We start from the raw sequence: 20,059 nt of genomic DNA, 5'->3' as shown, positions 1-20,059 counted from the left end.
CTGTCTGTCTAATTCTCCTCCTCTCTCTCTCCCTCTATCTCTTCCTCACCACCCCTCCCTTCCTCACCCTCGCATCCTCCCTCTCTCTATCTACACCCCCCCACCCCACCCAATCCAATAATATCAAAATAAAAGCCCCATGGAGGGAATTCTGACTGTAATGTTTGTGATGAGGCCTATTAATTAAACACTTCTTAGTTTGAATAACAAAAATGCAGTCTCAGTATCAGTATTCCAGCTGTTTTACTACTATTGATACTAAACCGACTTCTACTGCTAGTACCACCAATACCACAATTACAACTATAACTAATACTACTACTAATATTACTACAAACAATTTTAAACCCTCCTTTTTATTCATCTCAGCTTTTGTTAGTTCTGTACTTTTTAAAATTCAATTAAGCTCCTGCAACTTCTGTATTTTTAGAAAATCTATTGAAATTCAGCTTCCCCACTATTTTCAGCAGTTTCTAAAAATAATTTCTGCTTTTCCTATACCTCTATTAACAGCACTGTTTTAATATTCATTTCTGTATTTTTTTGCAAGATTTCACATTTATTTCAGCGGTTTTCATTTCTGCTTTTTCAGCAAATCTATTGAAATTCCTTTCAGCTTCTCCCGTTTCTGTATTTTCAGCAATTTCAAATTAATTTCAGCTGTTCCAGTATCTGTAATTTCAGCAAATGTATTCAAATTCCCTTCAACTTTCTGTATTTTCAGCTATTTTTAAATATTCATTTCAGCTTTCAGCTTTTTGCATTCCAACGCATTTTCAGCAGGAAATGCATTTTCTAGTTATTATTACCATTTCTATTAGACGCTCCCTTTCATTCCTGATTAAACACGGCTAGTTTGAACACATCCTTGGTCATTAAGCATTCCCATTTTAAACATGTCCGGGATCATTAAAGTACTGATAATTCAACCGAAGCCATAAACCCGGGCTTTGTGCAGAGTTATCGTCCTTGGACAACCGGCCCACACACACATGAAACCGACCATTATCACTCGGGTTAATGGCTTTGTTAATTTGAAGACATTAACAACTGCTGGGCTGTCTGCAGTGAATGTGTCACACTGGGCAGGTATTGTACTGTTAAACGGGTTGCTAAGTAGATTGATTGCTCGGCTGCAAAACAATGCAGCGATGTAGGCAGGCGGGTTAATTAAACATTTACACACAAACACACAACAATCTATTGTACTCCCGAATTCATCACATCAATACACGCTTTCATCGGGATTGTTTCAATGTCTTCGTTTGCTGGCTCCATCCTGATGGCACCGCCATGCCGGATCCGCCGCGCTGCTGTGCGTGAGGGCCGACTGGGACTATTGAGGCTGCTGAACTCGCCCATAACAGGGAAATAGCGCACAGGAGACACGCAGACAGAGATTCCGGCACCTGCACCCACACCTCCACCTCTGCACTCTTTCATCTCCAGAAGCAGACGCAGGCAGAGGAAGGATAGACGCCGATTCCTAATCATCTCTCTCTCTCTATATATATATAATGTAGAAGTGAGCGCCACACCTCTTCCAAAAGGAATTGCTCTTTCTTTCACATTTTGAAAACTCTTGGGGTCATGGGCAAGAGAAAAGTTTTGGCTTTTTTGTTATTTTTCGAAGAATTTCTACATTTGCGAGCGCAAAGTGGGATTTGGGCCGGAGGCTCTGATGCTCCCCATCTTTCATGTATCCCGTGCTGACAGACACGGCGCTGACAGGAAGGCAACAGGGGAACAATCTATCACCTTTCTTTTCAACTTTCTTTGCGGCCCACTGCGGCGTTTCATTTGTTAACACGCGACACAACTTGTCGTCAGTGATTGTCTAACCAAAGGAGCGTAACTATGGAATGCCGTTTTAGTCAAAATTAAATAAATTAATAAATACATAAATACATGAAATATGCATTTGTAGTACATCATGAAATAAATAAATGAGGCAATAAATATTAAATACATTTAATTATTTTATGGTACTTTTATTTCATAATGCCACTTTTCATTTCATGGTACTTTTATTTCATAATGCCACTGATATTCATGATATTCCTGGCGACAAGCTGGCTAACTTTGTGTTGTCTGGTCTATCAACCCGAGAAATCCAATATCCAGGAATATCCAGAGGCGGGCGTCCAGCACCTGTGCTTGTAGTACCAGCGCTAATGTTGACTTCATCAACTTGGACCTCTTCCACGCGCACGCGGTGCTCAATCAGTCTTAAACAATTTAAAACTTTGTCGTCTATCTATACATCTTGAAGAGCACTAATCCGCCCTAGTATTTCCAAAAAAACCTCAATATGTGTGAAAATTGTATCTGCAGAAAACCCATGTTGATCGATTTGATCTGCTAATGCTAGCATGCTACCTCGGAGCCCACCGATGTGTTCCATTATGTCAACACTCCCTTAGCCAGCCTTCTTTTGCACACGGCTGTGTTGTCTGTTCTGAACGTTAGATGTAGCCACGCCCCCTGATTTGCATATAAGAACGTGAAATGTAAAACGGCATTATGAAATAAGTCTCTGGAAATGAAAAACCGCATAATGAAATAAGTCTCTGGAAATGAAAAGTGGCATTATGAAATAAACGTACGTAATATTTATGTATTTATTACCTCATTTATTTATTTCATGATGTATTTCAAATGCATATTTCATGTATTTATGTATTTATTCATTTATTTAATTTTGACTAAAACGGCATTCCATACGTAACACTCACTGCACTGGAGCAACAGTGAGCTAAGATGAGTTCCCATCATCACTCCATATGCCAGGCCTCATTAGCTACGGATGGGTTTGCTCACAGCTTCGCCTAAATACCTCAACTATTGGATGCATGTTGTTTTTCTCTCCTCTTTTATGTTCTCTCACTCTCTTATTCAAACACACACGCACATACACACACACTGGAAAAACCTTTAATACACTTGCCAACTGTGGGCCCTTAGTAAGATTCCTTGAGGGCGATGTGTATCCACAACAGTGTCTCTCCCTCAGACATGTGGCGTGGGTAAACAACACGGTTAAGCCTAAAACAATGTGTGTCCCTGATGACTGCAATTATTTATGAAATCAAACACAATTCAGCTCTTTGCCAAGTGGGACAGCTCTCCAGATCACTCAACAAATCTTCACTCTTTACCGTTTGTACTGACGCTAATGCAGGGAGCATCGTGCTCCCGTCACCTCCACCGTCCAAAAGGCCGCTAATCGATTGTGTGATCTTTCACTTGAACAACACCGTCTCTTTAATTATAGCGTCCAAACCAAATAGAACATGTGTGAACTGCGTGCTACCCCCGAAGCCATTGCCCCTCGGGCTGTCTCTGTGGATGATGGCAGGCTGAATTATTCAACCTTCGGCGTTATTACTCCTGACCGGGGGAGCAGCAGGCAGTGAGGAATGCCAGTGTCAGGACAGTATGCGTGTTTTCCAGGCATTAGCCTCCAGTGAGCAGCTGCCGCAGATGGTACGCTCACTTTGTCATCGCAGTTTCTCAACGCCACTCGCGGAGAGAGCAATCAAGCAACGGCGCAGAAAAAAAGAAAACTAATTTAATTTTTAAAAGGAAAATTAGAGAGGTGGGTTGGGGGCCGGGGTCATTCATCACACACTCTGTGGACTTTAAAGAGTCTCGGGACTTTCATCAAACGTTACGACCGCTCAGACACATGCAGGTGTGGACAAGCTGCTGTCAACGAGGAACTTTCCTCAATGTTGAGGTCGCTGACCTCTGTCTTAAAAGTGTTTCTTTCTCAAGTTGTGTAATTTCCCATCGACCTGTAAGTACAACACAGCGTCCTTGTATCTCATGTAGGACTTAGAGCTGAAATGCAACAACACCAAATATTTCTATAGTGCAATAAGACAAGTGTAAAACTTAATTGATACATAGACATAAATATATGTTAAAAATAAATTGTACAATAAGGATTAAAGAATCATTGTGCGAGTAAGTCATTCACTGAAGACAATGCTACACATACAGAGTTTCTGACACTTTTAAATAATGCTTATTCTTGTACTCGCAACAGAAACAACACGCATGCAAATCTATGATAGTTGTTGAAAAACCATGTTATTTTTGTGTATTATGTACACAGAAATATTTTTGTGTGATTTGTCAATAATTATCATTAAAAATTCAGCCAGAAGATGATTTTAAGGAACATTGTGAGCAAAACTGTGGACCTACATTGATAACCTACATTTCAAGCGCATATAGTGGGAACCCATAAATCACGAGCAGAAGATAAGTATGGGAGGGCGACTGAATTAAATGGTACTTAGCCTTGTGAAGCGCACCATAATATATCTAAGGGAGGGGGTTAAGAGAAATAAGGAGGCGCGCATCCTCCCTTCTGCAGCCAGCGGTTGTAACCCTCGATGATCTCCCTTAACACAGAGCAAACCAAAGATCATAACGGTGCTGAGAACATATCTCATTAGCTGCCTGTATACCTCTGCCATCACTTTGTCGCGCCCTCCCTGGGAATATAGAAAGAGGGCTTTCTCTACTCTGTCCCCATGCTTTTATCAAAACCTTCTTAATTATGATTAATTACATACCCACAAAGATTTCCTCTACCAAGTATACAAATAATAGAACACTCTCACTAAACACTATATTAATTATAGGGCGGTTTGCAGCAAAATAAAATAACAAAAGTGTTACTTGTCGCAAGAACAATGCTTTTCATATTTTCTCAATTATTATGGATGCTGTTTACGGTGCTGCTATGACAAGTGTGAAGGGCAGGCACGGTGAAAGATGTATCGCTCGCTTATCTGCGCAGTATCTGAATACGTTGTAGGATTGTAAATTACCTGATATCACGCCACGAGTCTCAACAACAAGCGAAACCTTTTTTCTTTTCATTTATTCTCTGTGATAACTTTTTGACACAGAGTGACAAATACTGCTCGGGAGCCTAAATATCTGTAAATTCATTGAATTTGTGCGTGTGATGGTGCTTGTGGCATCGGGAGGTTGTTACAAAAAACACTTCTCATGAGATCAATTTATTTTTTCTTGTGCCAAAATTCCCACTCACGATGGAAGTTTGCAGAAAGTCGTTGAGAGAAAAACAGCTATCTGTGAGTTAAGCGGCAGGGATGAGTGACACGAGGCAGACTAATGATAAGGTTTATAAGTTTTGATAGTTTTTACGGCCTTCTCGTGGAGCTGAAGCACATCACTGAGACGTGCTCCTGAGCTGCACAGAGAACAATATGCCTTTGAGACACGCTCGCTGCGCCGGAGCAGCCTCGTCCTTCCGCTTCTTGCCGCATGTGCTTTATAGCCGACAATAAACCATTTTAGTGCAAAATAAATTGGGATCGCATTGAAAGGCTGCCGCTATATATGTCATATGTCTGCGATTGGGTCTGTTCCACATCATTGGCTTCTCTTGCTTAGTTAGATTGTGAAGGTCAGGAGTTCCTCAGGCTTTTAATGGTTGTTTAACTTCGGAGAATTATCACATAGGCAGGACTCTGCTGATATATGCAGCACAGTCCCACCTCGGCGTAGTCCCATCTCCAGCCTGCCTTTTAGGTGTTTAGACCAAATCTGCAGACTAAGTGGATACAGTGGTCGGAAATATTTGCATGTCTTTATTTGAGACTAAGTAAATGTGCGTGGAATTAGCGTTCCAGATGGAACAATAATGGATATTTAGTTTTCAGGGCACATTAAATGTAGTAGAGTTGTGATCTATGGGGTATTAGGTTTTTGAAAATGGCCCATAATCTATTGTCTATTTAGTCTTGCAATATTGCTTGGATTTCCTTAATAAGGAATTAACTAGTTATTTTATTGAGATTTTGTCTGTTTGTAAGTAAAACATATTTTAAAGTAGCGCGATGTTAAATATACAACATTTGTGTGCACAGGCTTAAAATTATTAAAAAATCAATTCCTCAGACTGTCTAATTAGTTTTTTTCCAATTAATCTGTCTTGTGTCAAAATAATCTCTCTATCAACATGTCCTTTGATTAACAGGAAACCTTGGAACAATATATTTGAATAATGACATATTTGCTTTGTAGAGCTTTAAAACTTTACAAACATGATTAACACCACCACTAAATGAAAATGATATTAGCACGCAGCACCATCAGAAAATTACCATATGAAATCTTTTTAAAGTTTTCCAAATGAAAGTTTCAGGGAAGAAGTCTCCCCTGAAACGGCAAGGTGACATTTTATTTCAGCTGTTAATTGATGTTCTGCTGATTAAAGCACATTTTATGCTGAGGACCAGGGGTGGTTGAGGGGTATTTCTGTAAGCTATCCGTTTGCAGACATGGATTGCAGCAGAGTTACAAGACCTATAGCTCAATTCCCAGAACTTTTTTTCTGTGTTGCATCAGAGATTCAGACTGTTCAGGTGAGGCAAAAACTGCAGATTTAGAGTTAGTTAATTAACTTTAAGTTCTGCATTGTGTCAAAGTCCCATACTTAGAAAGAAGTTACAGTTAAGAATGAGAATCAGAATTGCCTTTATAATTACTTGGGTAGAAATTCATGCTGTTCTACTCTGTTGTAAAAACTGGTAGCAGAGTGTATATCATATAGTCTACACGCTATTACAGAAAATTGATTATATTTTTATAAACAAGATGTTCCATTAATCACTGCACAATATTTGTTAGCACAAAGCAGACTAATAATTCAAATCTGCAGCATGACTTGTTTATGGAAGTGTGCAATTGATAAAATGCCAGGAAGCAGTAATCTTTTAATGCACCTCTTACAAAAACCTCTTTGTCAGAATAATCAACACAGTCTGCATAATTTACATTACTTACTTAGATGCATGTACAGCCTGAGCTTAAAATAAAGAAGTTTGTTTTCTCCTGTTTGTGCTTATTTGCCACAAATTAATTAATCTACCATCCAAAACCTAATTAAGCCACAAGCTATATTAATACATCGCCCATTTTCCAGAATGCAGAGGAAGTACCACGGAAGCACTATTATTTTCACAAACATAATCACATTTTTTGGCAACACTTGCACCCACGAAAATGCCTGAGTTTATGTTATAATGTATTCAGAAGGCTCCCGAGCTGTTAGGGTAAAACCCGAGAAGGGAGATGATTTTAAGTTCATGCGGGCTGATTTACGGTCCACCACTAGGGGGAGTGGTGATCCTCACTGTGGAGAGCAATAACATGCAGCTATAAAGTACTGATGAATACTTATGAAGAGTCCTGCAACACATTCACTCTCACAACCTTCGTCTTATTCAAAATGCTCTCGCTCTGGTTTATAGCCGGCGTACAACGACACATCCCAAGCACCAATCATATAATTACCGACGTCTCGAACTTGAGTGTTCATTCAGCTCGGGTTCCCTCAGCCTTTCAGCTTCCTCCATCAATCAACGATGTGAAAAACCTCAGCTCCTCCATTTAATATGGTTTGTTTTGTTGTTTGTCAACACAACAGAGGAGATGCTTTTCTAAAGCTCAGTGTTAAAGAGGCACCCCGAAGAAGAATACACACAGCGTTGCCATGGAGCCCATTGATGTGCAAATGTTTTCATTTAAATTTTTTTAAGAGGATCAGCTCAGATTACGCCAAAGTTTGACAGAGATAATTCGATGGCTTGTGTAGCAGCTTTGTTTGTGAAGACCATCATTCAAAGCACGTCAGACCACCTTCACAAGCCACATAGCCTTTTTAATGAAGTTTACTTTGAGGCCAAAGCTAGTACCTTTTCTTCATGCTAAAGCGGGAAAATCTTCTCAGACCTCACTCATAGGACCATGAACTGATAGAAGTTCATGGTTTTAGTCGTGCTGCCTCGAAAGGCTGGATGAGGGTTACAAACAGCTCACAGAAATGTTCTAGTTTCCAGGTTTTAAGAAACTTTAACCTCATTCTCACACCACTGCAGAAGCAAAACCCCACCAAGCCGGTATAGTCGCATCTAGCGGATATATTTGTTCTTTTTCTTGCATTATAGATAAATGCACCACGGAGACCCCCCAGTATTTCGGACAAGCAAGAAGAGCTTAAATATTTATGCCTAAGCCTCTGGAGGCCCACTATTAGTATTAAAATGTTTTACTTTCTGGGGCTGTCACTCTGCTAAGGCTCCCATTAACAACAGGGCTGACAGGGACCTCTGGGTCAAACACTTTGAGGCAACAAAGGCCCTGATGAAATCACTCAGTGAGACCCAAATTACTTCTGTGTCATTGGTGAACAATATTTTCTCCCCAAAGCATTCCTCCCTCTGTTAACGCCATGACCCCTTCCGCTGCATTTGGAAAGGATTGTTTGTCTATAACACTGGGGGATGGAGATGAGGAGAAGTTCATGGACAATGTTCTTGGCTGTGTTAGCGCCCCACAAGCGCCGGGGCTCCACTCCCTCTGTTTTGTTGTGCTTTGTGAAAAAAGTTGATAAAAACCGGTTGTAAATGGAGATGGGCAGTTGGAAATGAACACGTTGGGTGGAGCAATGAAGCAGGAAATTCAAGTATACAAGACCTCAAAGAAAACGGGCAAAAGCCTGGAGAGAAGCCCGGGGATGCGTATGAAGCAGGGAAATTCAAACTCCAGGGACTATTGGTAAAAAAGCGGAGTCGTTTCATCACTAAATGTTTTTGTGAATATGACGAATCATACTTTTACATTATTTCAGTATTGTATACTAGTAGTATTGTGACATAGCTCAAGGAAACATCTTTGTCTTAAATTCTGTACTGAATTTTGAATGATCACATTTTCCAGAGATTTATCAAATACAGCACTGTGTTGTAGTTCTGTATATTGTGTGTACTGCAAAAATGAAACCCAGAGTCTAAATTCAATATTTTAATAATCTCTGTTTAACTATTAACACAATCTAATAAAGCATACTCAAGGCCCTCGGGAAATCCTTCAGGTTGTATCAACATATGCATGGGTATCATCCCAAAAGAAAGATTGACAGTTGAAGCTTTACAGAGCCGTGGAGTAACATTGAGAGTGGCACAATTGGATGAGCTGCGAACAGTATCAGAAAGGCCCCGGAAAGGAATGAGCGGGCAGGGAAGCTTCAAATCCCCTCTCAACCCTAAGTGGGTGGTCCTTTCACTGTGGGTAACTGTGCAGACGCCAGGCATTCGCACGGAGGTTTTGAAGGGGACCGGCTCTCCAGACGCAACATTCACCGTCCCGGGCCCATACATCCACAGAATTAGTTTCATGCTACACTGACTTTATTTAGGCTTGGAGTCCTGGCAGTGGCAGCATTAAATGACAGCCAGTTCTCCGGGTCTTTTCTCTGGATTAAAGGATGATTCGGAGGAGGAAGGCAGAATGGCTTAAGAAAGAATTCATTCAGGGAGAAAGAAGTCCATAGTATCTGAAAAAAGTAACTGAGACCCACAGAGGTTGCCAGAGTGTATTGAACACTGTGGACATGTGTGAAGATCGAAACAGAAATATGCTACAGCCCTCACTCCTCCTATCCAGGACCACAGCGCGCACACATACACACACACACACACACACACACACACATTGCACATGCATCCTCTCTTGTTAATTGTATAGAAGTACAACTTTTCACGCAAATGGCATTGCTAAACGAACATAGTATTATACAAATATTTTAACCTTTTGCAGTTACATTTCTTATTCATTCATATTGTGTTGAACTGAATTCTCTGGTTTCTCATGAAAGCTGCAATGTAGTTAGTGTAGTTTTTAAAAAAGCACAGATGAATTATCAATTAAAAAATGTGATAACATACTTTCTTTCCTTTTTCAGTCCATAATGATGGAAAATAGAAACAAAAACAACAACAGTTAAATTCAGATCACTTTTACTCTAATAGCTAAAGAGCTCTTTTTGAAGTCAGCCGGTTCTCTCTTTTCTCACTCTCTCTCTCTCTCTCTCTCTCTCTCTCTGAGCAAAAGAAGATTGAGTCAGCCTAATCTGCTCCTTGTACATTTGAATGTCTTGTGCAAAGAGCTCATCCTGGCTGCTTGATAAAGGCCCAGGTGCAGAGACAGTGGCCGTGCCTAAATTTGTCTCAGTGGGGGCTGTAAATCACTGGCAGGCGAGGGAGGGAGGGGGGTCCCATCCTTTGAAGATACAAGCTTGCCTCCCCGGCTGATTTGTGGCCAGAAGGGCGAGCCCTTTTTCAGGCTCTGCACAAGGCTCTCGCCAAAACCAGAGAGGTCTCACAAGGAGGAGGACTCATAACTCAGCGGTATGCTCGAGGACTTTCAATCAAGCTGCACAACACACACTCAAACGCAGTATGAAGAAGGGCTTCTGAATGTCAAAGGTCAAGTGGAAGGAGATTCGGGATCATGGAGATTTAGTCACAGTCGGAAAATCATGTGCAAATAAAAGTGTTTACTAAGCTTCAGGTGTTGAGTGCAGCAGATTGGACGAGCCAAATGGATGTTGTGAGTTACTTGCTCAATCAAAGAATGAAACAAAAGACAAAGCTGTGAATCTGCCACGACATTTTCACATAAAGGGATTGTGTTTGCACTGTCAGTCATTCTGAGCTGAGACATTTTTCCACAAGATAATCACCATCAAACAGTAATGAATAAAAAAAACATTATTTTAGTGTGTTTAAAGAAAGCCTTTGGAATGACTTGCATGTTGCAAAATCTAATTTGATGAAAACTGACTAAGGCCCAAATTGCTCTTAAAAACCCATTTTTTGTTCCTTGGTCGTTACAACAACGGCAAAGCTAGTAATCCATGACACACACACGCACACACACACACTGGCTCTGCTTTTCATTTGTCCACTACAGTGCCATCTAATGACGCCAAAGAAAAGAAATTAGCTGACCGTTGCACGCTCCCTTTGACCAAGTCATTAAGATGGCCAGTGTGGAGCTGAAGCGGAGCCCTGTGAAGCTCCCTGTGACACACAGGCTTGCATTCCTCTGTTTGTTATTTAGATCCTTATTTACACTTGTTGTCAGAGACAGGATGGAAGCACAGCAGTGGCTTCCTCTGTGGGCCGGATAACAATAAGCTGTAGGGAGCAGCCCAGCGAGGCATTTAGTCCGGCCCTGCCCCGTCCCGAGAAGAAGGGGAGAGGAAAGTTTACTGCCTGTAAATCAGAGGCTTTCACTCCCCAGACGCCGACGCCTTCCTGTCCCGCTGATCTCCGCCCGATAGCTCGGAGATCGCGCTGTCAAGGGGAAGACGCTGCCTTTTGATTTCAGCTCGAAAAACCCACCTTACGGTAATTCTATTAAAATGATTCCTCATTTTAATAGAATTACTTTAAGGTGAGTTTTCAAAGCATAACTAAAATGTTTCGTTCCTCTCATTTGCTCTTCTTCTAAAGAAAGGTGGCTGCAGCAAGCAAGTGATGTTCATTTGTGGTTCCTAAAGTGCTGCCCTGGCTCTTTCAGCATGTTTCATCACTCTGCGCTTTAGTTAATGAATTAATGACCCCCAAAACAGCAGAACTATTTTTCAACAAATCATCACAAAAATGGACAGAAAAATTGGGGCTTTGAATTTCAGAAAACTCAACACAGATATCACATGAAGACATCATATCCACTATTTGGGGCAGCCAAGAACTTGACCAGTTAAATCAATGTTTTTTATCACAGAAAATAGTCGGTTGCCTGTTTTCTTTATTTCAAGAAGAAGAAAAAAAATAATGGTTGAAAACATAATTATGCTTGCTTCCCACACTGAGGTTCTGTATTAACAAGCATTTGGCCACGCCGTAGCTGTGGGGCTCCTATGAATTGAATGTAATACTTTGACAGGACAAGCTGGGACAGAGCAGAACTTTTGCTCTGAGAACACACCCTTCACAGGCATGCCGAATGAATCTCTGCAGGGCAGATTTATCAGGAATAAGCATGATAGAATTCAACATTATCAACGTCTTGGGTACAGCGAGAAAGAAAGCCACACTGACTTTCAACCCTACTTTAATGATGAAATGAGGAAGACGTGCGAGTCCGATCTCAGATGTAATGGCCGGAGGTGGACGAGTTTGGAGCCTGAAGTTTGATCAATGACTTTCTGTTGGTTGTCAGTCTCACCTCGTCTCAACCCGTCCAACACAGACATTCAGGAGATAATAACCAGAGATCCATCTATATACATTAGAGACAGCTATGTTTCCTGGTATTGTAAACCTAAATATATGTAACCTGTCAAGTCATGTTATTAGTGAAGTGAAGTCATTATATTTATATAGCTGAAAATCACAAATGTACCTCAAAGGGTTTTAAAATGTATTCTCAAGAACATCCAAGGACTGATGGAAAAAATGACTTTTACAATACCTTGCAGTATCTATTTATACATCTATATATCCACACATATATCAATCTATATATACATATGTTTACATATTTATTTTTTCAGCTTTATTTTTCTGCTGAGGAACTCTTTTATTTGCACATCACAACCTGCAGCAACAATGTGAATCCTTATCTTGAATAACAATCATCACCCCATTTCCTGGAACCAGTAGGTCTTCTTTACGACATCCACTTCCAACAGATAACTTAAATTTCAGTATGCGGCTCAAAGGTCCATTTAAATAACATTAAATTTTTTATATTTAAAAAATATATAGATTCCTCCTTTTCTGATGGGCAGGAGCATGAACTGAGAGCCTTAAGCTTTATGACAAAAAAAGACTTTCATCACAGTTTATAAAACACATCTTTAGCTTCCAGCTCTGTCTGCTGCAGCTCGGTGGAATTTTGCCGCCGCCACCCGCTGCCATAATTTGTTTCACAGTCACCACCCAGCAGCATGAATCAGATGTTGACACTCTAATTTCATGCACACATGGGTGTTTGGCTGGGCCTGCCCCGAATGCTGCTGCATCCCTCTCTCCCTCCAGCTGCCCACTATACCTGCCCTTTGCCCTCGGACACAGCCATGTAACCTAGTTAACCTGGGGGTCACCCATTGTGACGGATGATTTAAGCATAGTCTCATAATGATGACGTGCCCCGTGTGGATTTGACTTGAGGCACATCATCTCCACACTGCTCTTTTTGTGGTATCAAAACAGATGGATGACCTGTGACAAAACCGTATTACAAATGTTAAGATTTAGTACTATGATTTTATTGTGTATGATTTGTATGAACAGGTTTAAAGGAATGATGGCATCTCAGAAAATAAAGATGTTTACCCAGTAGTGCGTCTCCAACCTGTCAGGAGAGCACCACGCTGGTCTATTTACCACTAAAATAAATCAGTTTACAGGGTCAACACCTCCATCTGGAAATATTTGTTTTTAATTTGTGGTTTTTGCATAGAAAAAACTATATACTTGCAAGAAACGATGAAATATAGCCACTAGCCATGTTTCAAAATGTCTAAAGGCTTGTCAAGGATTGACACGTTTGCGGAGCATAATTAATGCAAGTTTTGTCCATCACTGATTATTTTGCTTCTTCTAAAAGTCAGAGATGACAGCCTGTCTGCTGTGGGAGAAAAGAGAAGCTAGAGTGTTTGTCCATGTCCTCATTCTGTCAGCTCAAAAAGCCAGCAAAAAATATTTTTTATAGTGGCCAGCAGATTCACCGTATAAACATAGACGCTGAACAGAAAGAAAAGTGACGGCCTCTCCCAACATCTCTCCTTCACGACGAGCCTGACAGCTCCTCTCATGAGTGAGCATAAATCCACAAGATAAACTCACAAACAAATAAGTTGTTTGTGTACCGTGGAAGCCAGATAATGGCCGGGGTTTTATGAAACACTTGCTTCCTCTTGACAAATATCCAAACAATAAACACATTGTAAATAACTGCACCCTGTCCGTATCAGCTCCTTACTTGAGGTTAAGTTGAGTTTATTGCGGAGGCCACTGCCTGCATGCATCAAGCAAATACTAAATTATACATGCTAATTACCTTGGGCCTCCACTTTAATGAATTATTTTAATTAAACTACAACACTGGGGCTTTACATGTGGTCTATATTTCATTCCCTGCCTAAGATGACCTTCTTTTTTGTCTAAGTGTAACATAGTCGAGAGAACAAGGACAAGCAGACTTGGTTTATGAAACTGATTTCAGATGATGTTACTGAAATTATGAAAAACATCATTGCTGAATTGGCAAGAACCAATTTTATTATAAGGAAAGGATTAAATGATAGGAGGTAAACCGGAACATTAGCAGATGAAAAAAATACATACATAACAACGGTTATCAATTTATGGTTTCATTCAGAAAAAAAAATATCGTTTCCAAATTGGGTGTCAGATGGGATTCCAATGTTGAGGTCAAATATATTTCTTCCCTCAACTGTAACCTTCGGTTCCATGCTCATTTGAATATGTTGTGCTGGACAAGCTGAAGGTTTTTGTTTATTTGCTATCTCACTAACAACCAGAAACATCTTTTCTGGAATTACTTCATTCCGTTTATGTGCAATATTTCCGTCACTTTCATGAAACATCCACTCGACGCATTGCATCTTAAAATATAATCAAAGGAGGTAAGGATGTTGCAGTTCTAAAGTTGCATTTCGTCAAAGTAGAACAGAACACATCAAATGAACACTTTTAGTTACTTTTCAATTCTGGGACCATTTTTTTAATGAATGAAATTAGTTTATATATATGTAACATTGATATTTTAATTATAACAGACAAAGTACACTGAAATCCATCCTGGTGGATACGTTTAAATGTGTAGTAAATATATATTGTTGTTACATATTTCTTTGTGGCTGGACTCATTGCTTTAATGTGCTTAGTGAAAAAAAGTTCCATACGGCACGTTGATTTGGTTTAAATGAAATTGTAATGACCAGCCAGAAAAATGTAATCTGATTCCAAATTAAAGCTTGCAATCTGCCGTTGCAGTGTCAATACATTAAATCATCCAGAGTCAGAATGAATGTTACACACACAAATGCACAAAGTGAGGAGGAAAAAAAAACTAACACTGTTGTCCAAACAGTCCATGGGGGAGGGGTGGATTTAAATTCCAAAAGGGTCTTGCAGCTCGTTTCCTAGTTCCAGCAATGTGTTTGTGAAAAATCTGTCTTTTTGTCTTCCTGAAAAAATGCTAAATCTACATTGGTGGCCCAGTCTAAGTTTGCTTTTCTTTGCACTTTCAATTCAAGTGAATGAGGGAGAATGAAGTGGCCCGAGACCCTTTATTTGATCTACTCAATTGTATTAAGTGACGGAATTCAAATGTATTTGTTTAATACCCCCAAAAGACTGCTACTTTTCTATGAGGGAGGCAGCTAAAGTGCTTTTTTATCCTGAAAATAAATAGTCGAATAGAATGAAAAATATGTATAGATATACTTTGCAGATGTATCTCCATCTGTATTTAGAAACTTGTTGAATTAAGTCGTCCTCAACATTAAATCACGATAAGCTCGAAACATTTGAGAAAAATAATCTGCCTGACACGTTTAACTGCGCTCGATGACTTTTGAAGGACAACGTAAAGAGCCTAAATGTTTATTATTGAGCTTAATTGTGTTTAGCCCACAGCTTGATGAATGAGCCTAATTGTCTGCGCTGTGACCATGCATCGCAACTCCATGCATCCTAATCGACTGCACATTCATTTCTCTCCCCATTGCTTCTCTATCAAATTCTATCAAATCCAGGTACACGAGATCAGCGGTGTAATTGTTATTATTACTATCAATGTAACTTTTATTCTTATTATTTAACAATATTGTGGGTTAGAAATTAATGTATGATTTTCCGGAAAAAAAGGTTCATATATTTTAATAAATGTAATAGCAATAACAATACTCAAATTAAAGGTTTTCTTAGATTAAATCTTTAGAAACATTTTGGATTGTTTACTTCACTTTTAATGAGAAAATATTTTGATGACCATTTTTTTCCAACTCATTGCAGACTGTTTGCACACTTTTCGAAAGCATGCATGCTTGCAAAAAAATATCAAACAAAACAAAACAATAACAACAACACAATTTTTTTTGAATGCATGCTTTTACCTAAAAAACAGTACACATTTACAGCATCTGATACACATGGTCACCACGGACTTTTAAATTAAATGCTTCACAGAACTTTTTCTGGAAAATAGATATCTAAAACATAAAATTAAAAAGTGCATTTTACAACATTTCAGTATCAGTTTTTTGCAATATTCACACCTTGCATCGTGAGGACGTCTCATACCACTTTCCCAGTTTGAAAAGATATGATAACTCATTTTGCTTTCTTTTTTTTTACAGAGATGGTAAGAACACATCTAAATCCTATTCCTATTTGGTATACCCTTATCCATCATTGCAGTAATTAAAAGCAAACGAAAACACAGTCATTGCCTCGCAATTTAATTGACATTACAGCGGTCACACAGAAACGGTGCAAACATTTTGCTATTTGATACAACTGAAAAACTGCCACGGAAATTGCAAGCACTTCAAATCAGAGTCGGTGGTGCCAAAACAAACGACCCCCAGCTGGCACACCACGTCCGCCGCTCACGTTTCCGAATAAACTGAAAAATAGAACTATCAAATAATTTATATTTTCAAGAGCAATACTTCCCTGTGCGACACTGTGCTGGACTTCTTTGACACGATTTAAAGCTACACAATCGACACGTACACAATTAATTTGATATGCAACTGCAACTCGCCTTAGTTTCCGACGACAGAAAATATAAACTTTGGGATTGATAAAAGGGGCCTTGGGAGCCGGCCAGCAGTTCGTTTGCATGAGAAAAGTTCGGCCGGTCAGTGCACAGCCACGGACTGCAAGGTGGAGGGGCTGGTCAGAGTCTCGCTGGGGGTCGCCGGGCTGCTTTGGCTCGTCGCTGTCTGCGGGGACGTCGGGCTCAGCGACTGAGGAGAGTTCGACAGAAACGCGGGAATGTGTGGCGGCAACGCCGAGAACCCCGCCATGGAGGTCGGCGTCGGCTTGATCGGCACGGGAATGGCAGGTAACGACTGTCCCCCGTGACACAGGGACTTGAGCGGCATGCCGTACGCGCCGTAGTCGCCGCTCGCCATGGAGATGGGGGCCGTCGTGTCGATCATGCCGGTGTTGTACATGTGGGGCCAGGCCGTCGTCAGCTGGTTGTGCAGCGGGTAGCCGGCGGACATGGACTGCATGGTGGAGAACGCCAGGCTGCCCGGCACCTTGTACTCTCTGGCGATGATGTTCTCGATGGCGAACGGGTGCTTGAAGGTTGAGGACTGGGACACTCCGAGGTTGTAAGATGACATCTGGGGCAGGTGTGTGCCGCTGGCCGCCAAGGCGCTCAGCCTCAGTTTGGCCTGCTGCTGCAGGTAATGGGCGGCGTCCGACTGCTTGCTGGGGGCCAAGTGATCGGTCGAAGTCAACAGTTTGAACCTCTTGCGTCGTCTCAAGAAACTGCCGTTCTCGAACATGTCCCCGCAGCTGGGGTGCAGAGCCCAGAAGCTGCCTTTGCCCGGCTGATCCGGGCGCCGGGGGATTTTGATGAAGCAGTCGTTGAAGGACAGGTTGTGTCGCAGCGAGTTTTGCCACCGCTGTGTGTTTTCTCTATAATAAGGGAATCTATCCATGATGAACTTGTAGATTTCACTGAGAGGCAGCATCTTCTCTGGGCAGCTCTGGATCGCCATGGCAGTGAGGGAGATGTAGGAGTAAGGCGGCTTCTGGTCGCTGTACGTGTTTCTCCCTGGGCGAGGCATCCTGGATATCTTCAGGAAAAGCAATTTAAAAAACAAAAGTAGTCTCCCTTAATTCCTTGACGAAAGTTTGCCGCTCTTCATGAAGAAAAAAACACACGAAAGTTTCAATATCGACACTGCTGGAGTTGTGCGCTAAACAGCCGGATCGAGCGCCCGTGCGGTGTGCAGTCTGCACATTTATGGAGTGACGGCTGCTGTGAGTCTCTCTGCCAAAGTAAGTCAGATCGTCCCGCTAGCGGAGCTGTGAATAGATTTCATTTGGCGTCCTCGATAAGACGAGCTAAGTGGATGCCTCCATGGCCTTCCTCTAACCATCTGATAGTTTTATGTAGTGACATGAGCAGAAAAGACCCCTGTAGAGGCGCTCCATTAATGTGCCACCTCTTTGCTATCACATGACAATTGCCATGGGAGGAGGGGGAGAGGGGAGGGGGGGGGATCGGGAGGAAGCCATAATCTGGTTTCATTTACACCTATTTACATGGACACCTTGGGCCAATGGAAATCATTTCCATTTGAAGACAGAAAAAGGGGTGAAAAGGCTCGGCAACCGGAATTGAACTTAGATAATGAAACTCGGTGTGTGAAGGTATGCGCTAATATTTCTTCAGCGGACTGTACACGTACACTCAGGGTAGATATTTGGAATTTCAACGGAAACGGTATATTGTAATTTATTTCTATTTTGTAATGAAACTGACTTTTTAAACGTGTGTGTTGCTGTTGGGGCAGATGCGCATTTTATCTGGAGGTGGATTAATTCAAATGAGTACCGTTTGTGCAGTGGCGTGTAACTAGGGGGGGGGGGGGGGGGGGGGGCAAGAACAATTTTGTGTGAGCTTTCAAAAAAAAAAAAAGAGGATCGAAAACAAAGGGCACTTTCTGAAACATCTTAAAGTAGAGTAGTGAGGCGTGACATTCCCAGGGTGACGAGACACAAAAGCTGAGGTCATGGGGATGAAAAAGAGAATCAAACAGCCACTTTCACACGTCTGCCCTCCTCTGCTGCAGCCCCGAACACAATAGGAAACAAATTAAAAGAGGATCGATGCCATTCAGCCTAAAGCAGCGCATGATAGCCAAACAATATTGTCACACTGACTCGAGTTGAGATATGCTGCCACCCAGACCTGCGGAGAGGGAAACAGGAAGAAACCAGCCTCTCAGGGAACGATTAAGAGAAATGTAAAGATCAGAGCTAATACAAAGGAAAATATTTATTCAAGGGCTGAGTCCAAGTTGGAAAATAAATATGAACTCTTAAAAAAATAATACACCTCTGAGCTCTAAATCTGAAATTGTATGGATAGTATGATTTTTTTTTTGTGGTGATATTTTTTTTTTTTCAATCCATAACGCATTTCGGGCTCTGCGGAGCAAGATGTCTGCTGACTGCAGACAATATTTAAATAGGCCACTAATCAACCTATAAATAGACAAATCATGGCCGGACGTGAAGAAACTTGCGTCTTTAATACATTCATAGCTGAATCACGAGTTTAATTAAATCCATTTTCTATTTGGGTCATGCTTATCATCGCGAGACGGACTGTACATTTAGAGGCATTTGTTACCTGGACTTACTCTGCGTTAAAACGCACGTGCAGTGAAGGCAAGTGTAGTTTATGCTCTACTGCAAAATGTGACTCTCCCACCCAACCAATAGGCCTGTGCTGCTAATTAAGTCCGTGGTGATTTCAGCCCCAAGAGATATTTTACGGTGCAATTAAGGATGCGCCGATGATGGGTTATGAATATTCAGCAGAATGACAATTAATTAGCAGACAGGCTCTCACAATAACCTCCTCAATAGACAACATAGCCTATAACGGAATATGCACACTATTTAAAGGCCATTTTCACATGTTACCTACTTGAATATTCATTTTTGACCAGGAAAAAAAACAGAGGAAAAGCATGATCTCAATGCTCGATATGATGATAAGGTGAATGTAATGTTTTTGTTTGTTTATTTTATCAAACGGCGGGATTACAGTCCTTGCAGCAGCCCGCCCCATTAGTTGGTTAGGGGTGACATCAGAGGGGGGTACCTGGAAGAAGACCTCAGGGCATTTACAACATATGCTCGGATTATGCTTAATGGTCTAATTACATAAATTAGGCATTCATTATACGGCACATCAGATATCTCAATTGCACAGAGGCGGGAATATCTAATTCAATAAGTCTGTGAATTGTTTCATCAAATTAGACACTGAAAATGAATAAGGAAAGACAATGAAAAAATGTTTATCACTATGATCACAATTTATGCTTTTTTTAAATGATTGTGTCCTGATTACTAACTGTTTTATTTTCTGCTCTTTTTTTTTTCTCAGGCAGCAGTTTCACTTTGTGACCATAAGATGGGGACAGGCTCTT

At 40.9% G+C, this 20,059-nt stretch overlaps 1 protein-coding gene across 1 annotated transcript; it reads right to left on the bottom strand.

Annotated features, from left to right (window-relative positions):
* Positions 1–15,822: 15,822 nt before the first annotated feature.
* Positions 15,823–18,078, bottom strand: LOC120812816 (forkhead box protein B1-like). Its single transcript, XM_040169029.2, has one exon. The coding sequence runs from the start codon at positions 17,675–17,677 to the stop codon at positions 16,736–16,738; it is 942 nt and encodes a 313-aa protein (XP_040024963.1). The 5' UTR covers positions 17,678–18,078; the 3' UTR covers positions 15,823–16,735.
* Between the last annotated feature and the right edge of the window lie 1,981 nt (positions 18,079–20,059).

The sequence above is a fragment of the Gasterosteus aculeatus genome, chromosome Y (assembly GCF_964276395.1).
Source record: "Gasterosteus aculeatus chromosome Y, fGasAcu3.hap1.1, whole genome shotgun sequence".
Taxonomy (NCBI): Eukaryota; Metazoa; Chordata; class Actinopteri; order Perciformes; family Gasterosteidae; genus Gasterosteus; species Gasterosteus aculeatus.
Note: the sequence above shows the minus strand (reverse complement) of the source record. Positions and strands in the feature narration are given on the sequence as shown.